This window comes from Mastacembelus armatus, chromosome 13 (assembly GCF_900324485.2).
Source record: "Mastacembelus armatus chromosome 13, fMasArm1.2, whole genome shotgun sequence".
Taxonomy (NCBI): Eukaryota; Metazoa; Chordata; class Actinopteri; order Synbranchiformes; family Mastacembelidae; genus Mastacembelus; species Mastacembelus armatus.
In genome coordinates, this window is record NC_046645.1 from 24,578,823 (window position 1) to 24,604,746 (window position 25,924).

Below are 25,924 nucleotides of genomic sequence, written 5' to 3' on the forward strand. Positions count from 1 at the left end.
TAGAAAGTACAGATATTTGTGTTTAAATGTAGGGGGTAAAAGTAAAAATGAATACTCAAAGTACAGATACCTGAAAAATCTACTTTAGTACAGTAACAAAGTATTTATATTTTGTTACTTCCCACCTCTGCTAAAAACTCAGAAACACAAAACGGAGCATTTCACTACAGATGTGCAGTTAGTCCATGTTTCCATTTGTTTCAGGGCTCTTACAGAAACAGATGTTGCTCATGTTGATTTCCAGATGTTTTGAATCAGAGTTTTAACAAGATAAAAATTATTATTGTTAGTGTTAGTAGTAGTAGTTTTTTGTCGTAGGTAGCACTAGTCAGGTGCTTCTACGAGTGTTCCGCACGCACCCCCCTAACCTGACGTGATGACGTCAGCCGTTCTCTCGCGTCATACGGTCTGCCAGCGTCCCTCGGTAAAATCCGCCAGACGGAGACAAACGGAGTAACGGACGGTGCAGTTAGTTTCTCCATCATGAGGTGAGTTTTCCACAAACCCGCAGAAACGTTTCTGACATATTTCATGGAAACGCTGTTAAAACTGAGAACGTCCAGGTCCTTATTCGCAGCTTTTGTTCAGGCTGCAGCTTGTTATTGATCCACTTATTGATTCAGTTATTGTGGACAGCTTCAGGCTGCACGAAACACCAGAAGTCATCAGTAACTCTCGATATTTGGGTCGACAGTTACATCACCTGTCAGAAGTTTTTATTTGTTCACGTGAACAGAAACTGAAGTAAATCTGAACTGTTCTTTAGATAATAAGTTTGAACAATGTAAAAACCATTTAAACATCACCCTAAAGAACAAAACCTACACATCAACTCTTATATTGGTTATAAAAACTAAACATTAGCGAGACTACAAACATTCCCTGCTGACAAGCAGACTGAATGAAACTCAAACTCTGTAACCGTTTCAGCCTCCTTCTGGCCCCGCTCCTCGTCTCAGTCGTGGTTGATGCTCAGCTGGTGTCTCTGGCAGGAATGTACGGCAGCCTGCACAGTCCAAACTTTCCAGAGCCGTACCCCAGAGAGACCGAGCTGCACTGGAACATCAGCGTTCCCGACGGCTTCCAGATCAAACTCTACTTCAGCCACTTCGACATGGAGCCGTCCTACCTGTGTGAGTACGACTATGTCAAGGTAAGGCACAAGGCATCATGGGACATTTTATAGTTGCTGCTGTCTAGTGAACTATCAACTGCACTTTGTGTTTTAGAGAAGATCCGGGTCCACAGGGAACCCAAGGGTCCTGGTTCATACATTGGAAACATGTCAGGGCATGAAGTGCTTTAAACTGCAGTGAAACAATTTTAAAATAGAGATGGACACTAACAACTTTAATCAGTATGGGAACTTCTGATCCTTGTCTGCACTCAGCAGCACCGTTCTGGATCAGCTGGACCTGATTTATAACTTTCCTATGTGGACCAGAGAAGACAGTGTCACAGCAGTCCAGTCTATGTCGCTCTCAGACAGAAGTGTCTGATAAAAACAGATAAAAACAGGTTTGGTGACAAACCTCTGATGAGCCTTAAAGCTCAAAGTCAAAGTGGACTTCAAGGTTTCGGGCCTGTTGTCACCCTGAAGTTCACTGGTTTAGACCAGCCTCTGGTCCCCGCAGTGTGATTAGAACCCGGCACACTCATATTCATATTCTAATGATGTCACTGGGCGCCACGACAACGCACTGTGGCAACACACCATGGCAACGCTCCGTGGCAACGCACTGCGGCAACCTGCTGTCAACTGCAAGTGGCTGTAACACACAAAAGAACCAGCTGACTTCCCACAGTGCACTGCTCTGAGTGTGTGTGGACTAACACTACAAACACACAAACGGTGCTCCTTTGAGTGATCAGAAGTTCCCACTGTCTGCTGAGGATGTGAATGCAGCACATTAACAGATTCACCAGGAGAAATTTTGTGGTTCTGCAGGTTCACACTGCTTACACACAACAACATGCAACCATAACACACACCACTTGACACTCTACCAGCTGCCCGTGACAGCCCCTGAACACACCACCTGACACTTCCAACTGCCTGTGATAGCCCCTGAACACACCACCTGACACTACCAACTGCCTGTGACAGCCCCTGAACACACCACCTGACACTCTACCAGCTGCCCGTGACAGCCCCTGAACACACCACCAGACATTAACTCTGCAGACTTTTACACAACTTCAGTCATAAAATCCTTATTTCTTTTTAATCCAAATACTGAATACTGTGAGTTCAGACTCAAGGTGCTGCAGTCCGATGGAAACAAGTCATTGTTACCTCTGGCCAATCAGCACCTGTGTTTTTGTCCTTATCAGCATCATTAGTTGTGATCGGCCTATCACTTACGCAGGAAAGTACAGCAACGTTTGTTGGGTCTGTTATTCACACAGGTGGTGGTTTGACTCCGCCTGTCCTGAGGTTCCTTACATGTTTCAGCTTTTCCTCAACGGTCTTCAATCCGGTCTCAAACATACATGGAAATGTTTGGACTGACACATGAAAACGTGTGACGTTATACGGCAGGTGTTTAAACTACTGGATCCCTGTTGTGATCTCACAGGGTTAATTTGAAGAAAACCTGTTACTGCTGCAGTGTACAGGTGTTTTCTTTTAAAGTCCTCACAGCGATGGTATTAATTACACTACAATTAGTCCAGACAAGCACAGAACGTACACACATTGTTCTCAGTAAGAGACACACACATTTTGCTGTGTGTGTCCTGCTGAACATTGACACTGAGTAAACTGTGGTGACCGTCAGATAAGCCTGGAGCCTGTTACGACACACACTGTCCTGCAGCTTTATCACAGCCTCTGACTGCAACACAGTCGCTTGTATCTCCTGACGTTTATGTTTTCCCTCCTCAGTCTCATGTGTGAACCAGGGCCTTTCCTCTTTCTCTTGTTTCTTTACGTTTCTTCCTGCAATAGAAGCTCCGGTGCTGCCTGAAAAACAGAACAGGAGCCAAGAGGAGACCATCCTGAAAACCATTGGAAGAGCAAAGAGTCAAACACAAACTGCTGACACAAAGCTGGTGTTGTCTAAAATGTGTGACATCTCAATATCAATCTGGTTTGTAGTAAGACCAAACAGAGGCTCAGAAACCTCTTTCAGAATCCTGCAGTTTTTTGGTTTCCTTCAGTATGACGGCGATCCAGTGATGATGGTTGTCTCTGTCTCCATGGGTTCACAGTGAGTTCTGTAAACTGTTGTGTAAATTCACAGCTAACTCACTCAACCCACAAACATTGTAGTTTATTTTAAATATCACACAAGTAGAGTTCTGTCCTTTTCTCCATGATTCAACAGGACTGGTTTTATTAAGAACAGGTTTTGTGGGTAGCTGCAGAGGTCTGACTCCACCGCCGTTTTTTTGGTGATTTCTCATGCTTTTGTTTGGTGTGCAGGTGGAGACGGAGGGGGAGGTGTTGGCGTTGTTCTGTGGGACACAGGAGACGGACACAGAGGTGGTGCCGGCTCAGCAGGTCATCACCTCCCCAAGAAATTCCCTCAGCGTCCTCTTCTCCTCCGACTTCTCCAACGAGGAGCGGTACTCTGGGTTCATGGCTCATTACAGCGCTGTGGGTGAGGACCGGGTGGTTTAAACCAGATCTGAAACCAATCCTCAGACACAAAACCTCCTGTGATCAGCTGCACCTCCTCTAATCTGGCACTTCTGTCCCTGAGGCTAAATACCAGAAACACTGTCAGTATAGCACAACCCAGTCCAGCAGTGAAACAGTCTGAACACAAACTGAACATTAGCACCTTCATGGAGGAGGATTTACTGTTGGACCAGACTGTCTCAGTCTGACACTGGGGATCCTACTGAATAAAGTTTTAGTCTGTTGTCTATATGTAAGAGGGATCACAGTGTGAGTTTGGACATTCTGTTAGTCTGTCACAGCTGCATTTTCTCCTCTGTCCAACCTCCATCTGCTGCCTCTCAGATAAATACTGGCTCAGGCTGGAGGTTCAGGTTTCTAAAAGCTCTGAGGACACCGGGGCTCGTTTTATTCTCAGTGATGCTGTGCTCTCTGATTCCTCCCCCACATCTGTCCCACCTTTTGTCTCCCTCTGTCCAGACATAGACGAGTGCAACGATCGCAGCGATGAAGACCTGCTCTGTGACCATTTCTGTCACAACTACATCGGAGGATACTACTGCTCCTGTCGCTATGGTTACCTGCTGCACACCGACAACCGCACCTGCAGAGGTGAGTCGTCTCCTGCAGGTCAAAGAACAGACACCATGTTAGATAGAAACAATCAACAAGACAATAAAACACAGCAGCAGTAGAGATGGAGGAAATGTTACAAATAACAAGTCACTTTAATGTATTAATGTGTTCTAACCATTACACCAGAAAATAGACTGATCCCAGACATGCCAGGAGCTGGATATCAGCAGCAGAACACAGGATAAATATTCAAATCCGAGTTCTGTTTCATTTTTTGAGAAGCTGCTTCAGAGATGTTTCTGTAAAATACTGAATGTGAAGCAGAAGCTTCGTGCTTTTACGTTTTTTACGTTCCAAAGGTGTGGAGTGATGTGTGGGACGTGAGCTGCCAGCAGCAGGCTGTAATCAGGATCAGGCTGCTGGAATTCAAATCTGCTGAGAACCGGTTCACATGTTGACATCTTTAAGCTCATTATGTTTGAAAAGCTCCAGTTTACACTGAGACTCTGGTATCTGACATCCTCTCGTGATCCAGAGCGCTCTCTGCGCTGGTGTTCACCGATAAATGTCTGATAACTTTTTGTTGTGTTTTCTCATGAATTCATCCCTCACACAAAAAGTGTGATCATCTCAACTGGGTTTGGAACATAGAGGCTTTTTTAAAATATGTGACTAATGAACAAAAACGCTTTTTCAGCAGCAAATTCAAAGAGAGAAATGTCCAACCTCAGATTTCCAGGTCAGATTGTCAGGAAATACTCTGGTGCCATTTTCACTTTCAGGACAGTCTTTGCAGATGCAGGATGTCTGGAGGGGCCTGATGAAGCAGCTGCAGCCGTGCAGTGTGCCTGTGGTTACATGTGTCTGGTCTGTGACCTCGCTCTGACTGATAGCAGCTGCTAATGGGGCTAAATGTTTACATGTTCTGCATGCTTCAGTGTGGAGGAGACACATACTGGGCTCAGTGCTCACTAACAAAGCTCTTCATGAATCAGATGTCAAATCTTCTGACAAACTGAGCTGAAGCTTCACCTTCTCACTTCAATAAGACTGGCTTTTTCATGGGACATCAGACGTGGTGAAATCAGCAGCACTGAACTATTCAACTCACTTTTATTTGTATAGCACCAAATCACACACTTCACATAGAACCCAACAAATCCCTCCTGAGCAGCACTTGGTGACTGTTGGGAGTAAAAACTCCCTTTAATAGAAGAAACTTCTCTCAGAGTGTCAGAAGGTTGAGAGGCCCCAACCGGATGGGGTGAGCTAGCTGAAGGCCCTGCCTCCCTTCTACTGTAGGAACCACAGGAACATTGTGTTCTACTGTAGGTACTCCAGGAACCACAAGTAGACCACTACTGGGATAATATGGTTTTTTTACTGGAAACATATTGTTGAATCTTCTAGACACAATGACGAACAGTGTGCTGTCAGAAATAGACTGTGAACTGTGTGCACCCCCTGTGTTGTGGGATATAAATCTCTACATAGTCGCACTGTGGGGACGCAGCTTCCTCTGGTTTAGGGTTAGGAATCTTCAGAACCTGAATTGACCTGATGGAAACACAACTGTTCATTTTTCAGTGGAGTGCAGTGATGCTGTGTTCAGGGAACGCTCTGGTATTCTGAGCAGCGTTGATTTTCCTGCTCCGTATCCAAAGAGCTCCGAGTGTCTGTATCGGATCGAGGTGGAGCTGGGCTTCAGGCTCCGCATCCAGTTTGACCCTACCTTTGACGTGGAGGATCACCCCGACGTCATCTGCCCCTACGACTATGTCAAGGTGAGAGGAAGAAACACACCTGCACAGACATATAAACACAGATATAATCTGTAATTGTGAACAATCATGTGTCAGATCAGAGCAGGCAGCAGAGAGTTTGGTCCATTCTGTGGAGACCAACCCCCAGGACTCATCGAGACCGACAGCAACAACGTCACTGTCATCTTCCACAGCGACAACTCAGGAGAAAACCTTGGCTGGAGCCTCACATACACCGCTACAGGTTGACATAGACCATTACAGCTTTACATACACCATTACAGGTTTACATAGACCACTACAGATTTACATACACCACATACTACAGGCTAACAAAGAGCATTACAGATTTACATACACCACATACTACAGGCTTACAAAGACCATTACAGGTTTACATACACCACTACAGCTTTACATAGACCGCTACATCTTTACATAGACCACTACAACTTTTCATAGACCACTACAGCTTTACATAGAAAACTACAGATTTACATACTCCACATACTACAGGCTTACAAAGACCATTACAGGTTTACATACACCACATACTACAGGTTTATATACACCGCTACCGGTTTACATACACCACTACAGGTGAACATAGACCACTGAAGGTTTACAAACACAGCTACAGCTTTACATAGACCACTACAGCTTTACATAGACTGCTACAGGCTTACATACACCACATACTACAGGTTTATACAGTGGGTACGGAAAGTATTCAGACCCCTTTAAATTTTTCACTCTTTGTGTCATTGCAGCCATTTGCCAAAATCAAAAAAGTTCATTTTATTTCTCATTAATGTACACTCAGCACCCCATCTTGACAGAAAAAACCAGAAATGTAGAAATTTTTGCAAATTTATTACAAAAGAAAACCTGAAATATCACATGGTCATAAGTATTCAGACCCTGTGCTCAGTATTGAGTAGAAGCACCCTTTTGAGCTAGTACAGCCATGAGTCTTCTTGGGAATGATGCAAGTTTTTCACACCTGGATTTGGGGATCCTCTGCCATTCTTCCTTGCAGATCCTCTCCAGTTCTGTCAGGTTGCATGGTGAACGTTGGTGGACAGCCATTTTCAGGTCTCTCCAGAGATGCTCAATTGGGTTTAGGTCAGGGCTCTGGCTGGGCCAGTCAAGAACGGTCACAGAGTTGTTCTGAAGCCACTCCTTTGTTATTTTAGCTGTGTGCTTAGGGTCATTGTCCTGTTGAAAGATGAACCTTCGGCCCAGCCTGAGGTCCTGAGCACTCTGGAAGAGGTTTTCTTCCAGGAAATCTCTATATTTGGCCGCATTCATCTTTCCTTCAATTGCAACCAGTCGTCCTGTCCCTGCAGCTGAAAAACACCCCCACAACATGATGCTCCCACCACCATGTTTCACTGTAGGGATTGTATTGGGCAGGTGATGAGCAGTGCCTGGTTTTCTCCACACATACCGCTTAGAATTAACGCCAAAAAGTTCAATCTTGGTCTCATCAGACCAGAGAATCTTTTTTGTCATAGTCTGGGAGTCCTTCATGTGTTTTTTGGCAAACTCTATGCGGGCTTTCATGTGTCTTGCACTGAGGAGAGGCTTCCGTCGGACCCCTCTGCCATAAAGCCCCGACTGGTGGAGGGCTGCAGTGATAGTTGACTTTGTGGAACTTTCTCCCATCTCCCTACTGCATCTCTGGAGCTCAGCCACAGTGATCTTTGGGTTCTTCTTTACCTCTCTCACCAAGGCTCTTCTCCCATGATTGCTCAGTTTGGCTGGGCGGCCAGGTCTAGGAAGAGTTCTGGTTTTCCCAAACCTTTTCATTTGAGGATTATGGAGGCCACTGTGCTCTTAGGAACCTTGAGTGCTGCAGAAATTCTTTTGTAACCTTGGCCAGATCTGTGCCTTGCCACAATTCTGTCTCTGAGCTCCTTGGGCAGTTCCTTCGACCTCATGATTCTCATTTGCTCTGACATGCACTGTGAGCTGTAAGGTCTTATATAGACAGGTGTGTGCCTTTCCTAATCAAGTCCAATCAGTTTAATTAAACACAGCTGGACTCCAATGAAGGAGCAGAACCATCTCAAGGAGGATCAGAAGAAATGGACAGCATGTGAGTTAAATATGAGTGTCACTGCAAAGGGTCTGAATACTTATGACCATGTGATATTTCAGGTTTTCTTTTGTAATAAATTTGCAAAAATTTCTACATTTCTGTTTTTTTTCTGTCAAGATGGGGTGCTGAGTGTACATTAATGAGAAATAAAATGAACTTTTTTGATTTTGGCAAATGGCTGCAATGACACAACGAGTGAAAAATTTAAAGGGGTCTGAATACTTTCCGTACTCACTGTATACACCGCTACCGGTTTACATACACCACTACAGGTGAACATAGACGACTAAAGGTTTACAAACACAGCTAAAGCTTTACATAGACCACTACAGCTTTACATAGACTGCTACAGGTTTACATACACCACATACTACACCACTACAGGTTTACATAGACCACTACAGGTTTATATACACCACATATTACAGGTCTACATACACCACTACAGGTTTACATAGACCACTACAGGTTTATATCCACATACTACAGGTTTACATAAACCACTACAGGTTTATATACACCACATACTACAGCTTTACATAGACCACTACAGCTTTACATAGACCACATACTACAGGCTTACAAAGACCATTACAGGTTTACATACACCACATACTACCGGCTTACATAGACCACTACAGGTTTATATACACTACATACTACAGGTTTACATAGACCACTACAGGTTTATATACACTACATACTACAGGTTTACATAAACCACTACAGGTTTATATACACCACATACTACAGCTTTACATAGACCACTACAGCTTTACATAGACCACATACTACAGGCTTACAAAGACCATTACAGGTTTACATACACCACATACTACCGGCTTACATAGACCACTACAGGTTTATATACACTACATACTACAGGTTTACATAGACCACTACAGGTTTATATACACTACATACTACAGGTTTACATAGGCCACTACAGGTTTATATACACTACATACTACAGGTTTACATAAACCACTACAGGTTTATATACACCACATACTACAGCTTTACATAGACCACTACAGCTTTACATAGACCACATACTACAGGCTTACAAAGACCATTACAGGTTTACATACACCACATACTACCGGCTTACATAGACCACTACAGGTTTATATACACTACATACTACAGGTTTACATAGACCACTACAGGTTTATATACACTACATACTACAGGTTTACATAGGCCACTACAGGTTTATATACACTACATACTACAGGTTTACATAGACCACTACAGGTTTATATACACTACATACTACAGGTTTACATAGACCACTACAGGTTTATATACACTACACACTACAGGTTTACATAGACCACTGCAGGTTTACAAACACCGCTACAGGTTTACAAAGACCACTACAGATTTTCATATAAGGGACATGTAAAGACAGGATCTAACACACATGCATCAAACTGAGCTTATGTTTTTTTTAATTAAATACTTTTATTTTGTCCTGACAGGAAGTCAATGTCCAGTACCTGAGATCCCGCCCAATGGCCTATTAAACCCTGTCCAATCAGGATACTCCTTTAAAGACCACATCCTGTTCAGCTGTGAGCCAGGGTACAGAATACTGAAGGTAGGGTGCACAGACCACAATACATTGATATTTTACATCAGTACAGCTACAGATCAGGACTGAAGTGGTGGAAAGGTGAATCTAAAAGCCAAAGGAGAAGTAAATCTACAAACAGAGTACACATCTACAGCAGCATCTGGGATCTAGCCCACCTCTTTCTCTGAACGGTTACAGGTGGTAACAGAACAACAAATAACAGAATCTGGTTCTGCAGACAGAAACCTTCCCTGGCACCTCAGAGATTAGGGATGCACCTGTAGCTTGGTCTATAAACATCCTGACAAATACTGTTAGTGAAATGTTTTCTCTAAACTGCTAGAAGAATACAACTATATGTGTAGTATTTAAAAATAATCTCCTACCTGGAGAGATCTGGTCTCAAACTGAAAACCTGGCCACCATGTTTTAGAAGAAATATATGGAGCACCAGAAGGGTCTGGTTTTTAAACTGATTTGATTTTTACCAGTGCATTTTTACATTGTGGGAACATTATGATTGTGTGCCTGTTGTGTCCTCTCTTGTTGTACGTCTCTGCTTCAGGATGGTGAGTTTCTGGATCATTTTCAGGTGGACTGTCAGGCCGATGGCTCGTGGAGCAGCAGTGCTCCTCAGTGTCAAAGTAAGAAAACGGTTCATTCTCCTCTGGGCCTCAGATAAATATGAAACACAGCCAGACAGTTTGGATACATCCAGTCCGTACAGCTCATCCATGAAACATCTGCTTTCATTCTTTCACTTCACTGAACAGGTCAAACTGAACAAAGATAGAAATCAGAGTTTTATCAGGATCTAATGCTGCATCTCTGAACACGTTCAGGACTCAGAGTGACTACAGTATTAAGTTAAAAAGCAGGATTCAGGTCTGTGACTGAAACGATGCTTCCTGCTCTGTGTCTTTGTCTCTAGAAACAGACTCGACGAGGAGGTGAAGATCTCTGTGCAGCATCGTAAATGATCTCAGTCAAGACTAGTTCAGACTCTGTAGGAACCAAGTTTTAGTTTAGTTCATGTCTGACATAGTTTGCTCCAAAGTATTTTTTAATAAAACACATCAAACCACAGTCTGCAGTCTCTGTGTCTGTGCAACAGCAGATGGATTGATTCGAATTATTCTACCTTTGTATAGGGAGTGTTACATAACATGGAGCATTTATGACCTGAGCTAATTAAAAATGGCCATAAACATCAGCACTGAAACACAATGACATGAAACCATCACAACAGGAAGAGTCACATCTGGGATACAGATGTGTTATGGATGAGTATCTGACTGAACTGTTGAGGTACGATGTTAATGTTGTAGTTCATACTTTCACTGACATAAAGCACCTCATTCCATTTAGACACATGTATTGATAATCAGTTGATGCCAAAGCTGTTTCTCATTGAACTCATGTTTGTCAGTCACTTATTAACTGAGCTCATTTAAAGGGACACTGTCATTTAAAAGGAATCATCTCCATCTAAAACAGTGACAGTGGCTGTTTTCTGTTTAATGCTGCTCACACTGACCATTACATTAGATACAAACAGCAAAAAGATGAATAAAGGCCAAATGAAAAAACACTTTGGCTGCAGGTAAAATGCAAGAAAATTTAATTAATCCAAATTTAATTTTCTGCCTGGACTAATTCAGTTTTTCATCTGACTGTGGTCAGTGTGACGCTGTGCTAAAACATGAGGCTCAATGTTTGCACCAAAACTGGACATGAACTCTTCTGGTATTCACGTACCCGGGGACATGCAGAAACCCTGCTGGGTTCTGTCGGGTCTAAAATGTAACAAAAACCCAGCTGAGACTCGGGTCCAGTTCAGTTTGGTCTGAGTCTTCATCTCTTCCACATCCACATCGTCCTTCATCATCATCATCATCATCACTCCCTATGTTGACACTGAAACTGATTGGTCTGTTCTGTCTCCTCAATGTGGCAGTGGTGGATTGTGGGAGTCCCAAGGTGGTCGACATGGCTGACGTGGTGTTTGGTAACCACGCCAACAGCACACTGTTTGGGTCGACTGTTCAGTATATCTGCAGGGAGGACGCCTTCCAGCTCCACCCCACCAACAGTACGAACACTAACGTTAACTGGGCTTTTTAGTAAAGTCACGTTTTTAGACAGCGAGGAAACTATCACATGGTTTTTCTGTTGTATTTGTGTTTCCTCTTTGAGGACCTTTTTAGTACTCGTTTCCTCAGTGACAGTCAGCCTTAGCTTTAGGTGTAGAATATGTTCATTGAGGTTTGCTGTGTGTTAGGTTTAGGGTCAGAGGATCACTCAGTTTGTCTGTGTTGTAGGTTCGTACAGGTGTGGTCAGAATGGACAGTGGATAAATTCAGATGTAGGAAGCAAACTGCCGATCTGCCTGCCAGGTACCTGTTGCCTTTATAAGTGACCCTAACTCAGCCACCAGTCTGCCTCTACTTCCATCACTGTAAACAGGTGGGCAAGCGGTTCACATTATTTTGTGACTCTCCTGTGCAGCCTGTGGCCGGCCCTCCCGCGCTCTTCCCTCTCAGGTGAAGCGTATTGTGGGTGGTCGGAGCGCTGAGCCCGGCCTGTTCCCCTGGCAAGTGCTGCTCAGCGTGGAGGACCTGTCCAGGGTCCCTGAGGACCGCTGGTTCAGCTCTGGGGCCCTGCTGTCTGAGTCCTGGGTCCTCACAGCTGCACATGTCCTGAGGTCCCGGAGGAGGGACACCAGCATTGTCCCCGTGGCCCCGGGCCATGTCAAGGTCAGGTCCTTTTCTTTACCTACTCCAGACATCATCTTTTCCCTGGTTTTATTATTAATTTACCCCAAAATGATTCTAAACATTTAGAAACACATCATTAACATATTTTTACAAAAACCTCAGCACTGGTGAAATAACTCAGAGCAGCTATAATGTGGATATAATGTATAGAATAAATCTGTTTCTGTTACAGTTTATTTAATATTTGACTTTTCAGTCAGGAAATCTCACTCTCTTCTAGAAAAGCAGTTTGTATTGGAAGGTAACAGAACATTTAGATTTACAATTCACAGAGAGAAGGACGCGCTAATAGACATGTTGAAGTGTAGACACAGTTGTCATGTAAAGACCAAATGTGTGAATCTACACGGGCTGAGATATGTGATCACACTGTGTCTGTAAGTGTGTCAGGTGTTCCTATGATGCTTCTGTTAATTAAAGGTGAGCAGTACCTGTATCTGTCCTCAGGTCTTCCTTGGTCTCCATAACACCCGAGACAAACGTCTGGCCACCAACCGCTCAGTGCAGGACATCTTCCTCCATCCAGACTTCCAACCCAACAACTACAACAATGACATTGCTCTGCTGAAGCTGAGGGACCAGGTGGAGTTTAACGAAGTCATCCGCCCAGTCTGTCTCCCAGCAGCTCTCAACAAGGTGAGACGAATATAATCGTTACTCAGTCCTACAGAAAACACTCAGGTCACATATGAGGACTACTGTAAGACACTTTCCCAGATGTCTAGAGACGTGAGAACATCAAATCAAAGAGATTAGAAAGCAGAAAGGGCAGCTTCATGTGGAAACTGAGGACGTTTAAAAAAAAACAAGGGACATTTTAGAAAAGTGTGGACGTACAAAGAAAGTGAGGATGTTTTTAAAAAGGGAGACGTCATTTTTAGAATAGTGAGGACACAACGGGGACATGAGGGCATAAACATATCCTCCTCCTGTACAAACTGCAAACTTTGACCTCTCTGTCTTATTCAGGACGACACCCCTACGCCTCTCCCCACCTCTCTGGGTGTAATTGCCGGCTGGGGGATCTCCAATCCCAATGCTTCCTCCTTGTCCACTGGGGACCCCCCCACACTGACCTCTGACCCGGCGGCGGCCACCGACCACAGGGTGACCTCTGACCTCCTGCAGTATGTGAAGCTGCCGGTGGTTGCTCAGGACGAGTGCCAGGCGAGCTACACGTCACGTTCCATCAGCTACAACATCACCGACAACATGTTCTGTGCCGGGTTCTTTGAGGGGGGTAAGGACACATGCCTGGGGGACAGTGGGGGGGCCTTTGTGATGGAGGACCTGGTCAGCCGGAGGTGGGTAGTGTTTGGGTTGGTGTCCTGGGGTGGCCCAGAGGAGTGTGGGAGTCAGAGGGTGTATGGGGTCTACACCCGAGTGCCTAAATATGTAGCATGGATACAGAACCACCTTCACAGTGCCCCCTGGTGGTGACATCACAGCTGCATCCCAGACCGAGGACGCGGTTTGCTGTATGAGCATCCGTATACCTGAAGGGAACCTCCACAGTCTGCGGTCATGTGATCATGTTCAGATTCTCGTCTTCTGGCTGTGGTTTCAGAACAACCCTTGGCTTCAGACTCAGTGTGGCTGTTTTTTCTTGGTCTCTGCAGATTCTTCGCCTCTTAGACAAAAATGAAAAGTTATTTAACTTCATCAGTTTTAATGTTGGTTACTGCAAACTAAATAAAAATCAGTTAAAATGAAATCAGACTGAGCAGTGTCCTCAAACTGACAGCGCGATACCCAGACCTGTGGTTAAACACAGCTAATGATGTTATTCCTGCCTTTAAAATGTTCTAGGTTCACTCACAGGTGAGCAGCCAAACATCTTTTTTCTATCAGGATGGAGCCTGGAAATTTGTCTGTTGTTGGATTTATTCCTGCCACATCTTAAAAACACTGACTCAGACTTCAGACTGTTGTGAAGGAACTCTGCGACCTGCAGGGGGCACTAACAGGACTTTTCCTAGTAACTACTGTGTGACACTGCAGTTAAGAATGTGGGTGAATCCCAACTCCACTAACTGCATCCATGTTTCCTTCACTTGTGTCTTTTCCTTGTGTCTTACAAGGAATGGACACAAGGACAGAGGAGCCAGGAAACATGTTTAAGAGACAGGAAATGTCTCCTTTGATCCTTACTGTGCAGCATCCAATCACAGACTCATTTCAGATAAAGGGACTTGTCAATCTGTAACAGATTTCAGTGACGATGCATTCAGGTACCCTCAGTTACAGCTCCCCCAGGCTCCTCAGAGCAGAAGTAAGAGCTTTGGGATGTCCTTCATCACGGAGGACCATGACGACTTTCAGTTCGACCAAGGAACAATAAAATAAGGGAATTAGGATTCACCCTCTGTTTGAGAAGACAATGAAGAAGAAATCTGCAACTAGTATATTATTTCTCCACTGACATGTATCATTTAAATACTGTATGTCATTTTATTTTACACAGAATTATATAAACAAGTCTGATTACTGAGCTGAAATAAACACTTTTGCAAAGAAATGTCACATATCCTGAAAACCTCTGATTTGTTTAGAGAAAAAACACATTACATTACATACATGTATACTGATCAGAACATATAAAGGACAGAAACTAAACTGTTTGGTCTTTGGAGCCACTGAGTGTGAAACAATGTCATCCATGTCATTTTACATTATTTTCCATCCAGTAAACAGACATGGGTGATCACAACCTGTGTAGAACTGTCCTCCTAATTCATATGTGTCGTTAATATGATCTCTAACATCAAACTATCACTACAAGACAAATCATGAAACTGTCTGTTCTCATTGCTATACATAAAAACTAGTTGGTGTCGGACTAGTCCCAGGTGACCTCAGCACCTGCTGACATCACCTATGTCCATAGACCAGCCAATACCAGAAGCTCATTTCAAGACCTGTTTTCACCAGCAGGAGTCAGATTTCACACAGGTCCAAGTCGAGGAGAGGATGGTGATGAGGAGGAGGATGATGTAATGATGAGATAAGGATATAATGAGGATGGTGATGAGGAGGAGGATGATGTGATGATGAGATAATAAGGATATAATGAGGATGGTGATGAGGAGGAGGATGATGTGATGAGATAATAAGGATATAATGAGGATGGTGATGAGGAGGAGGATGATGTGATGATGAGATAATAAGGATATAATGAGGATGGTGATGAGGAGGAGGATGATGATAATGAGGACATGATAAGTAAAAGGAAAATGAGAATGTGATGACAATGAGAAGGAGGACAAAAAAGATGAGGATGGTGATGAGGAGGATGATGAGGATGAGAATGATGATGATTAGAAGGAGGAGGAAGAGGAGGATGATGATGGTGATGATGATGAGGAGGAGGAGGACAATGAGGATGAGGATGTGATGATGAAGATGGTGGTGATGATGAGGATGAGATTGATGATGATTAGGAGGAGGATGATGATGATGATGAGGACAATGAGGATGATGATGGTGATGATGATGAAGATGCTCTGAATGACAGCCTCTGTCAGAACAGGGTATGGTTGCTGAGGAGGATCTAAAGCTGCACGTTAACACTCACTATCGGCTTCATCAGCCTTCATCTTTCAGCTCTCAGTATCATTCAGGTCCTGTCTCTCCATGGTTTCTCTGATCCAGCCTAGGAAGTTCCCCAGTCTGGTATAAACTCCGTACTTCCCCCTGGCGCCACATTGCTCCCCCCAGCTGACGACTCCGGTCAGAAACCAGGTCCCTCTGTAGTACACCACAAATGGGCCTCCGCTGTCTCCGCTGCAGGCGTCCATACCTGCATCGAGGTAACCCGCACAGAACATGTTGTCTGTGATGACCTGTTTGAGACAGCATAGGTTGAAACAGCATATTAACATAAGGAAGACATCAACACATGAGGGCCACAATTTCATGACCTGATACGAGAAGACTGAATCTACAGACAGATTAATAAATGTTTGCAGTAAAATGTACAATATTTCCTCCGACATGAAGTACAATATGTGAACATGTACTTCAGTACTTGAGTAAATGAGCTCAGGTACTGAGCACAGCAGGTGAGCTCTGTTCTCCAGCTGCTGTCAGGTGGAGGAGATCACCTGTTCAGTCGAAGCAGTGCAGTCTTTGTAGCTGACCACTGGGAGCACTACCTTCCTGAGGAAGCGGGAGGACTTGCCCAGGTACTGAGTGACCCCCCAGCCTGTCACCACACCCCTGTTCTCCTCCTGGACACAAAGACAAACAGTCAGATATACAATTCGCTTCTTCAGCAGATACACAGGGGTCAGTGGTTGGTGTGTTAAAAGAAGTTGCCTTCAGCAGGTATTTGGACAGGTGGGTGTCAGGCAGGCAGGCGGGCACAGCGGTGGGGCCCCTGATGACAGGCTGGGCAAGGTAAATCAGGGCGATGTCGCTGTCAAAGGTGAAAGAGTGGAAGTGAGGATGAACGATGACCTTCTGAATCTTTATCTGCTGCTCACCTGGATCAGGGCGCTCCTTATCCAAGTCTCCTGCAGAGAGAAACATGACTAATGACGCATCCTCCCTGACAGAGCTTAGGACATCAGGACCTAACAGGGCTGGACAAACTTTCAGATCTTTAAATAAAAGTAGTAAAATGACTGTGCAGAAATACCTGGTGTGTGGACTTTGTTTACATGCTGTTTATTAATCAAAATTAAGCGCCAAATACAAGAGATTAAAACTTTACAGGTGCTATTGTTGTTCAGGTACTTTTATGTGACGTATTTCTCACATGTCATTTCTGTCTCAATGGACCTGAGATACAGAGATGGTGAGCAGGGAGGGAACTGGTGGGTTGTTGGGCAGGAGAACTGGGTGAACTGGTGAAGGTGGAGTATGTTACCTATAGTGACGTGGTCTGCAGACTCCTCAAAGCAGTGAGCAGCAGAAACCACCCACTGATCAGAAACCAGGGTCCCTCCACAAAAACCATAACCATCAGACCTGCGGATCAGAACCTGAACACAAACACTGACAGTCAGAAAACCTGCAGCAGCTGAAGCTAAACCAGGGAACATGCTGCCACATATGTCTGATCAAATAAAATACTGGCTGCATTTATTCCGCTGTTCTCCAAAGTCTGTCCCAGCTCCCTGTCCACAAATCTCCAACTTGCAGACAGAAACCTTGTCTGGACAAGCCTCGACAAGGTCACACATGCTTTGCATTATTAGTGATTTTTAGTTTTTATTTAGTGATTATTACTGATTATTAGTCTAAATTTATATTCAGGGTTTTTATAGTATTCAGTTAGTACAAACAAGACCAGGTCATGTGGCTCCTGATTCAGCCTTCAGATTTGCAGTGGATCAGCTGTCACTGGTCACGTTTAACGTACGTCACTGTTTCGCTCACCGTTTATTCCCTGTTCTCTGATTGGCCACAGCCTCAAATCCTTAGACTCTGCTCATTGTTACTGGACCAGTACTAAATGGCCTCTAGTTTGGAACATCCTTCAATTCTACACAAACATTAATGTCAAGACACAGTTTTCTATTTTAATTTTCTGTTGTGTAACACTCTTTATTTATCAGTTTTATTTTGGTTCGACCACTTCGTCTATTCATGTGACTATGCTTTAAACATTGCTGTTTAAATTATATATTTTTATTGTTGGGATTGCTGTGCAAAGCAGCAATCCCAAGATATGTTCTTCGTTTTTTCTCTTTATTATAATTCCGCCGTTTTTCGGTCGCTATCTAGTCCTACACCGTTCGACGTAGAAACGTCATTCAAACACCGTCGCGTGCAGCTCGATGAGGAGATGGGTGCTTCTACTTTTCTCAGCGATATCTTTCATAATTTCCGAAATATTCCAGGTTTTGTCGGAATTTTTTCCCATAGGAATGAATGGAGAGTACGTTAAAATCTCCTTTCAACTTTGTCCTCTTTGAGCTTTAACTGTGTCAGCATACTTTCAGCTAGAAACACCATTCGACCTTTAAACGGGTCAGAAGGCATTAATCTATAAGTCTTGTATACAGCTTTTTGATATCTATTACGGTTTTTCTTCAATCGCGGTTTAAGTTTGATGGTTTTTTTAGGAAATTTCTGAATTTTACATTGGTGTGTATGGGAGAGGGCTAGAGTGCGTGATGTCATCGCTAGAGTGGGAGAAGCTGTTAAGTTTAGGGAAAATTTTTCTCTCTAACTCGCCGTCACGGCCACAATTTTGACTCTTCATACACCATTTTCTCAAAAGTAGTAGAGATTTTTGTCTTCTTTCAGGCAATGCTGTTCATAGTTTTATAGGACCTACGGTTTTTCCACAAGGTGGCCTAACAGACAGAGAGTGACTGCTCAATCTCTCATTCACTCCCATTCTAAAGATCTCTACAATTTTTGGAGAGAAACACAAATGAAGGCTGTTTCTAACTCGCCACCAATCCTTCATTTTTTGGAATATCTTCACAAAAAGTGGATCGATCTCTTTGTTGAAGCCTCCTGGCACTGTTAGTGAAAGAATTATATTGATAGCACTTATAGTTTTTCTGTAATCCTCCATTTTGTAAGGTGAAGTTTTCTCAGTTTCTCCACTCAGCGTGTGTAAAGTGCTGTCACTCCCCCTCTCACTCTGGGCTTTGATCACCATAGCAACTACTCAACACAAAGCAGCTCATTGCGCAATAGCAGCATAGCAGCTGTCTATGTTTGGTAATTAAGAATGACTGGCTGCATAATGTCACATGCTGTTACACATGGGGATAACTCAATACCACCCCCCCCCACCCTCACCCCCACTCTGGGCATAGGTGACCATAGCAAATACATACAATGCATTAGCAGCATAGCATCTGTCTGTGGTTGGTAATTAAGAATGACTGGCTGCCAAATGTCCACTGCTGTTACACTTGGTGACCACTCAGTCTTGGACCTGAAACAGCAACTCAATATTAAAATGGACGTTACCTATTGGCATACAGCTACAGGTACCAAGTGAGGCCATTTTCTTTGTCAGCCATGGTTTCTGACATGGTGAGATTTTCAAAATAAAAGTCTAGTCATATATAGGAAGATATTACATTTTTGTAAATTTTAAGGAATATTCAAAATAAAGTCCAGATTCTTGTATAAGGTCCCAAGAGTCTCCTGCAGCACCTTGTCCTTTCAAAATAAAAGCCCCGAAATAGCATTTTCTCAATAGAATAGCCCTGAAACAGCAACTCAATATTAAAATGGACGTTACCTATTGGCATACAGCTTCAGGTACAGAGTGAGGCCATTTTCCATGTCAGCCATGGCTTCTGACATGGTGAGACTTTCACAATAAAAGTCTACAGTTATTTATAGTAAGTTATTACATTTTTGTAAATAGTAAAGAATATTCAAAATAAAGTCCAGATTCTTGGACAAGGTCCCAAGAGTCTCCTGCAGCACTTTACCCTTTCAAAATAAAAGCCCCGAAATAGCATTTTCTCAATAAAAAAGCCCTGAAACAGCAACTCAATATTAAAATGGACGTTACCTATTGGCATACAGCTTCAGGTACCAAGTGAGGCCATTTTCCATGTCAGCCATGGTTTCTGACATGGTGAGATTTTCAAAATAAAAGTCTACAGTTATTTATAGTAAGTCATTACAATTTTGTTAATTGTAAGGAATATCCAAAATAAAGTCCAGATTCTTGTACAAGGTCCCAAGAGTCTCCTACAGCACTTTTCCCTTTCAAAATAAAAGCCCCGAAATAGCATTTTCTCAATAAAAAAGCCCTGAAACAGCAACTCAATATTAAAATGGACGTTACCTATTGGCATACAGCTTCAGGTACCAAGTGAGGCCATTTTCCATGTCAGCCATGGTTTCTGACATGGTGAGACTTTCACAATAGAAGTCTACAGTTATTTATAGGAAGATATTACATTTTCATAAATTGTAAGGAATATTCAAAATAAAGTCCAGATTCTTGTACAAGGTCCCAAGAGTCTCCTGCAGCACTTTGTCCTTTCAAAATAAAAGCCCCGAAATAGCATTTTCTCAATAAAACAGCCCTGAAACAGCAACTCAATATTAAAATGGACGTTACCTATTGGCATACAGCTACAGGTACCAAGTTAGGCCATTTTCTTTGTCAGCCATGGTTTCTGACATGGTGAGACTTTCACAATAAAAGTCTACAGTTATTTAGAGTAAGTTAATAAATTTTTGTAAATAGTAAGGAATATTCAATATAAAGTCCAGATTCTTGTACAAGGTCCCAAGAGTCTCCTGCAGCACTATGTCCTTTCAAAATAAAAGCCCCGAAATAGCATTTTCTCAATAAAAAAGCCCTGAAATAGCAACCGAATATTAAAATGGACGTTACCTTTTGGCATACAGCTTCAGGTACCAAGTGAGGCCATTTTCCATGTCAGCCATGGTTTTTGACATGATGAGAGTTTCACAATAAAAGTCTACAGTTATTTATAGGAAGATATTACATTTTTGTAAATAGTAAGGAATATTCAAAATAAAGTCTAGATTCTTGAACAAGGTCCCAAGAGTGTCCTGCAGCACTTTGCCCTTTCAAAATAAAAGCCCCAAAATAGCATTTTCTCAATAAAAAAGCCCTGAAACAGCAACTCAATATTAAAACGGACGTTGGTTATTGGCATACAGCTTCGGGCACCAGGTGAGGCCATTTTCTTTGTCAGCCATGGTTTCTGACATGGTCAGACTTTCACAATAAAAGTCTACAGTTATTTATAGGAAGATATCACATTTTTGTAAAGTATGAGGAATATTCAAAATAAAGTCCAGATAGTTTTGTGAGTTCCCATAAGTCTCCTGCAGCTCTATGTCCTTTCAAAATAAAAGCCTTTTTGTAGCATTTACTCAAAATAAAATCACCCTCACTACAGTCCATATTTCTCGATTATCGCAATCGGTCGATTCAAAACGTGCTTCGGCGACGCGGTCTGCCTCGAGCTTTTCGCGGCGATCGGCAATCCCAATGCAATTTCTTCAGAAATTGCATCGTCTAGTTGTGAATTGATCTGTTGAACCTATTTCCACCTCAGCTCCAGACCAACATGTTGATCCATGTGGACCAGTGCCTGAGTCCGCCTGCTGAATCTCAGCCCAGTGGACCCTCAGTTTGAGGTCTAGGTTTGGTCTCCACCACCTCCTGAGGGAAATCTCTGGAGCTTCAGCTGCTAAATGCTCCACTATGTTCACCAGCTCATCTATGACTCTGTCTGTCTGCTTTTTGCTGCTGAGCAGGTAGAGGACTGTGGCTTTATACAGCTGCTGAAATACTGAGGCCCAGAACCACTCTGAGAGCACTGACAGGGAACCAGAACAGGAAAGTTGGGTCTGGACACCATGATAATGGTGGAGACTCACTGTGAAGCATCAGATCCAGCTGATCCATCACTAACATATACCTGGCCATTACACTCTGGTCCATTTTGTTTGACACGCTTCTGTTAAAAGATTAATTAGTACAGTAACAGCTGTAAATAACTCATTTTTATTAAGGAATGTCTCCCATACCTGCCAGGGACTCTGTCCCTGTTTCTCCAGGACTCCACCCACAATACGAGGCATCAGCCCCTCACCTTCTTCTCCTCCTAGATCCTCGCCTCTCAAGTCCTCCCCCTCCTCCCCCTCCTCCCCCCTTGAGAGTGTCTTGTTCCCTCTTCTTTTTGTAAATGTTGCATTCACTGTCCTTTCCTCCTCAGTCTCTGTTAAATTCAGTTCAGGCTGCCAGCTGTTAGTCTCCATTGTGATGTTGTCCTCCTCAGTCCACAGGGTCCGGCTCCAGTACAAGGCCTCTGCCTGCTGGCGACCACAGGGAACTGACACTGAAGGACATGACAGTGACATCAAAACCAGACCACTACAGCCATTATCGGTGTCTATACTATCTGTAATATATAGGAGTTGTATTAGTGTAGTACTCTATGCAGTAGCTGTAGTAATATTAGTAGTACTGCAGTGCTGTTACCGGTCTGGTAGCAGCTCTGTCCATCAGGCTCAAGTTTAAATCCGTCAGCGCAGCCACATTGTACTCCAGCACCACCTGTGAGGTCTCTGCAGTACTGCAGACAGCCTCCATTTCTATAGCGACACTCAGATGCCACTACACACAGGACACATACAAGCATCAGTTCATACTGTGGTGTGCTGTTGTTTGTACATATCTAGTGTAAATCGCTTATTCTTACTTTATATCTTATTCATCTTCTAAAAGATTTTAAACATTTAATCAAAAATAAAAACAGTGGGCCTAGGAGGCAGCCCTGACAGACTACAGATCCTCGATTTGGAACTAAATGGTGTCCCAGTAACATGCACCCAGTTCAATAGAACCAATATGAGGACATTTATCAATACGCTCCTCACTTTTTCAGGATTTCAACTAAATTACAACTTAAACTATTGTTTACCTGACTCACAGGAGTTGTTTATCTGCGTCACAGGAGTTGTTTACCTGAGTCACAGGAGTTTTTTTACCTGTGTCACAGGAGTTGTTTACCTGAGTCACAGGAGTTTTTTACCTGTGTCACAGATCTTGCCGTGATACTTTGGAGGACACAGACACATGAAATCTCCTCGGTCCAGAGTGCACATCCCTCCATTCAGACAGGGGTTGGACCGACAGGGGTTCAGATCTATGACACACAGTTGACACTTGAACACATCACATCTCACTGATCCAGGTGTGGAGTGATGTCATCAGGTAGACTGACTGCAGGTGATTTCATTTATAATAAAATCCAAGTCTATATTATTCCAAAACATCTGAACGTCTGTGCATTTTTATCGGTCAACATGATTTCAGATTCTGTTTTAATGAATCAGACGCAGTTTAACATGAACACACATCAGATCTAAAGTAAATGTGCTTCGATAAACATTATTATGTGATAATGTGTAAACACACTAAAACTCCATCTGCTGCTGAAGACCATGTGATTTGATAGAAAGCTCCAGATTGGCTACTGATAGCCACTAGATGTTGTAATTAAGGTGATTTTTAAATGTAGATAAAATGAGTTTGGATCAGGTCTGAATCCAGATCTGTGAAGACACGTGAAGTTTTAGGTTCACATCTCAGATGCAGCACGAACTTTGATATGACTCATGTTCTTTTAATAATAACTGATGATGAGGGATGTTAATGGTGAATGTACTCACTTGTGTATCGGAACCAAAACTCCAGCTGTGGGACAAAAAAAGTTAAACATCTGCATCAAGCTATTAGTGTCTTGTTTATTATTTTCACAGCAAAACATATGAAGTTGATTCAACCAGGACAAAACAGTGACAAGAACTTGCCACCAGCCTCAGCCCAGACACAAACATAAACTAGTGCCTACAGAGAGGACACAAGCTGATCTTAAGGACGAAATCTAAATATTTCATTATACCACAGAAAAAATGGAGGTTTATTGTGAAAGAATAAAGAAGAGGACTAACATATTCTTATAGAAAGCTGAAATAACACCCACTGCCTGAACAGTATGTGTAACCTGGGAACTTAGTTTGTTGCTGAAGATGTCTCACAGTCTATGTAAAGTAAATTATTACAGATAAATAATTATTTGACTTCATGGATGTATAATCACTTTGCTTTAGTTTCCCCAAAGATTTGGTCATTAGTTAATAGTTTCTGCTCTCACAGAAACTATTAACTAATTCCTTTTTTACGGGAGTTCTTCCCTATGAAGATTCTTTGCTTAAATCTGGGAAAGCCCAGCAAAGTAAATGTCTGAGCATGTGTTTGACCTGAAGTGGTTGTATTGAAAAAGAAACTATGTCACATTGGTGACCTCCTGTGGAGTCCCTGCCCTCAGTATGGATCATGGTGGTGGTTCTTACTGTCTTCTCCTTGGTCTGGAAGATCTCTGCAGCCTCCTCCTGAGAGCAGTTCTCCTCATAACACTCCCTCTCCAGATTCCCAGGTAACATCTCCTCCAATAAGGAGTTAGCTCGACGCCTCCTGGAGGAGGATGAGTGAAGCACCTGACCTGCCGAGGACTGATCTAGGAACACTAAGGAAGAACAAACCTTATTCAGTATTTATCCTATTGAGACAAGAACCTTACAGAAAACTGTGGTCTCCAGTTATTTAATACAAAATAAATAAATAAATAAATCCACAATAATTTTCTAAAAGAAAAAATCATCTTCAATCCACAGGAAGTGAAGACAGACAAAACATCAATAATTTAAAAAAATCTCTTTAAAAAGTAAAAGCACCAACAGGATCAGAATAAACCAAATCATTCAATATATGAAGGTGAGTCTCTTCACCTGTGCATCTGTCTCACCTGCACACTGGATCAGTTCCAAGCAGATGAGCAGTGAGCAGAGACTTAGAGCTGAGGACGGCAGCATGTCTCTGTCTGAGGACAAAGCGATTCTGAGCTGAGGACGGGTTCAAGTTTATGTCTGAGGACAAAGAGTCAGAGTCAGAGCTCAGGACCCGCAGCACATTTCTGTCTGAGGACAGAGGCAGAGTTGTCCATCTAAAAACAAAAGCTATTTCATCCTATAGTAGTTTTCAGTGGACTCCTGCTTGTTGTCTAGTCTCCATAAAAATTAACCTGGTCCAGAATATGTTCAGGTTTCCAGGTTTTACATCTCCTGAAGGGATGTAATGTGATGTCAGATTTTTTTAGTTTTATCTTATGATGTTCGCTTTTAATAGACCTCGAGCTGGGTCACATTCTCTATAAGTTGTGTACATAAAAAATATCTCAGTTCAGTCCTGAGATCTCTGGAAAACTAGTTTCTGTATCAAAGAACCCAGCGTGGAACCATGACCATGAGCCTGGGAACCTCTGCTTTTCTATGAATGTGAGCTGAAGAACCAGAACCTGTTGGGCAGCAAGTCAATGGTCCTACCTGTGTTCTGTCGTGTCCTGCGAGAGATTTGATGTGTGTTTGGACGTAAAATGGAGGACAGAGATCGAGTGGATCGATGGTTAACCTGACTCCAAATATTGACACACACACGTCACATCAGCAGCAGGGAAGGCTGCACTGCTGACGGACTATTGTCAGAGAGCAGACAAACCTAAAGAGGAACACAGCAGTACCCAAAGGTCAAAGGTCACAGCAACATCCAACTGATTTTAAACTTCAAAAATATAAAAGCTTCTGACATACACCAGGAGTAGTAAGTACATTTTCTGATGTACGTAAGTACAATATCCAGGTATTTTACCTGGGTATTTCCATGACCTTAATAACACTGTAGTAAATTAGATTAAGCAGAAAATCCATTAAAAAACATCCCAATCCATTCATGTATCAGTATTTAAGCCCAGATTTGGAATGAACTTGTGAATTGGCAACTTGATTGAACAATTAAAGTGTCAGTTATTGATACCTGTTTTTTTATTGCAAACGTTTTTCCAGTAACATGTTATAATATTAAATAGTGTTTTCTTCACTAGCCTGAACAGAAAACTTAACCAGCAACCTCCTGTATCACTGAATGAATCTTGTCTAAATGCAGAAAAATTAAAATTACCTTCACCTGGA

The 25,924-nt window shown here is 42.8% G+C and overlaps 2 protein-coding genes across 5 annotated transcripts; one reads left to right on the forward strand and one right to left on the reverse strand.

The window, feature by feature from the left end:
• Nucleotides 1-318: 318 nt before the first annotated feature.
• masp1 (MBL associated serine protease 1) lies at nt 319-14,937 on the forward strand. Of its 3 annotated transcripts, none has more exons than XM_026328682.2 (13): nt 319-488; nt 931-1,133; nt 3,428-3,605; nt 4,106-4,237; nt 5,789-5,985; nt 6,061-6,208; nt 9,553-9,671; nt 10,213-10,291; nt 11,605-11,739; nt 11,969-12,043; nt 12,156-12,403; nt 12,872-13,060; nt 13,394-14,937. In XM_026328682.2, the coding sequence occupies exons 2-13, from the start codon at nt 969-971 to the stop codon at nt 13,862-13,864; spliced, it is 2,136 nt and encodes a 711-aa protein (XP_026184467.1). In that variant the 5' UTR covers nt 319-488; nt 931-968; the 3' UTR covers nt 13,865-14,937. The 3 variants fall into 3 exon arrangements, with proteins under 3 accessions (XP_026184467.1, XP_026184459.1, XP_026184476.1); XM_026328674.2 differs by having other exon boundaries at nt 324-488; nt 931-1,153; nt 13,394-14,936; XM_026328691.2 differs by lacking the exons at nt 11,605-11,739; nt 11,969-12,043; nt 12,156-12,403; nt 12,872-13,060; nt 13,394-14,937 and adding an exon at nt 10,579-11,305 and having other exon boundaries at nt 363-488; nt 931-1,153.
• Nucleotides 14,938-15,816: 879 nt separating this feature from the next.
• On the reverse strand, nt 15,817-25,443 carry LOC113124046 (coagulation factor VII). 2 transcript variants are annotated; one of them, XM_026296518.1, is made up of 11 exons: nt 25,283-25,443; nt 24,706-24,780; nt 24,254-24,426; nt 23,570-23,594; nt 22,930-23,043; nt 22,377-22,511; nt 21,923-22,233; nt 17,295-17,409; nt 16,742-16,938; nt 16,528-16,653; nt 15,817-16,266 (listed from the first exon to the last, which is right to left on the reverse strand). In XM_026296518.1, the coding sequence occupies exons 2-11, from the start codon at nt 24,770-24,772 to the stop codon at nt 16,024-16,026; spliced, it is 1,506 nt and encodes a 501-aa protein (XP_026152303.1). In that variant the 5' UTR covers nt 24,773-24,780; nt 25,283-25,443; the 3' UTR covers nt 15,817-16,023. The 2 variants fall into 2 exon arrangements, with proteins under 2 accessions (XP_026152303.1, XP_026152296.1); XM_026296511.1 differs by having other exon boundaries at nt 24,706-24,826.
• Nucleotides 25,444-25,924: the final 481 nt, after the last annotated feature.

What these genes read in the sequence shown, in the direction of transcription:
- masp1 (XM_026328674.2), top strand. An exon ending in GGCTCATTACAGCGCTGTGG is followed by an intron (nt 3,606 to 4,105) that starts GTGAGGACCGGG and finishes CCCTCTGTCCAG; the next exon opens with ACATAGACGAGTGCAACGAT. An exon ending in CCTCACATACACCGCTACAG is followed by an intron (nt 6,209 to 9,552) that starts GTTGACATAGAC and finishes TTGTCCTGACAG; the next exon opens with GAAGTCAATGTCCAGTACCT.
- LOC113124046 (XM_026296518.1), bottom strand. Translation starts at nt 24,772, where the DNA reads ATGCTGCCGTCCTCAGCTCTAAGTCTCTGCTCACTGCTCATCTGCTTG. An exon ending in TGTCCAAATACCTGCTGAAG is followed by an intron (nt 16,654 to 16,741) that starts GCAACTTCTTTT and finishes CTTTGTGTCCAG; the next exon opens with GAGGAGAACAGGGGTGTGGT. An exon ending in GCACTGCTTCGACTGAACAG is followed by an intron (nt 16,267 to 16,527) that starts GTGATCTCCTCC and finishes TGTCTCAAACAG; the next exon opens with GTCATCACAGACAACATGTT.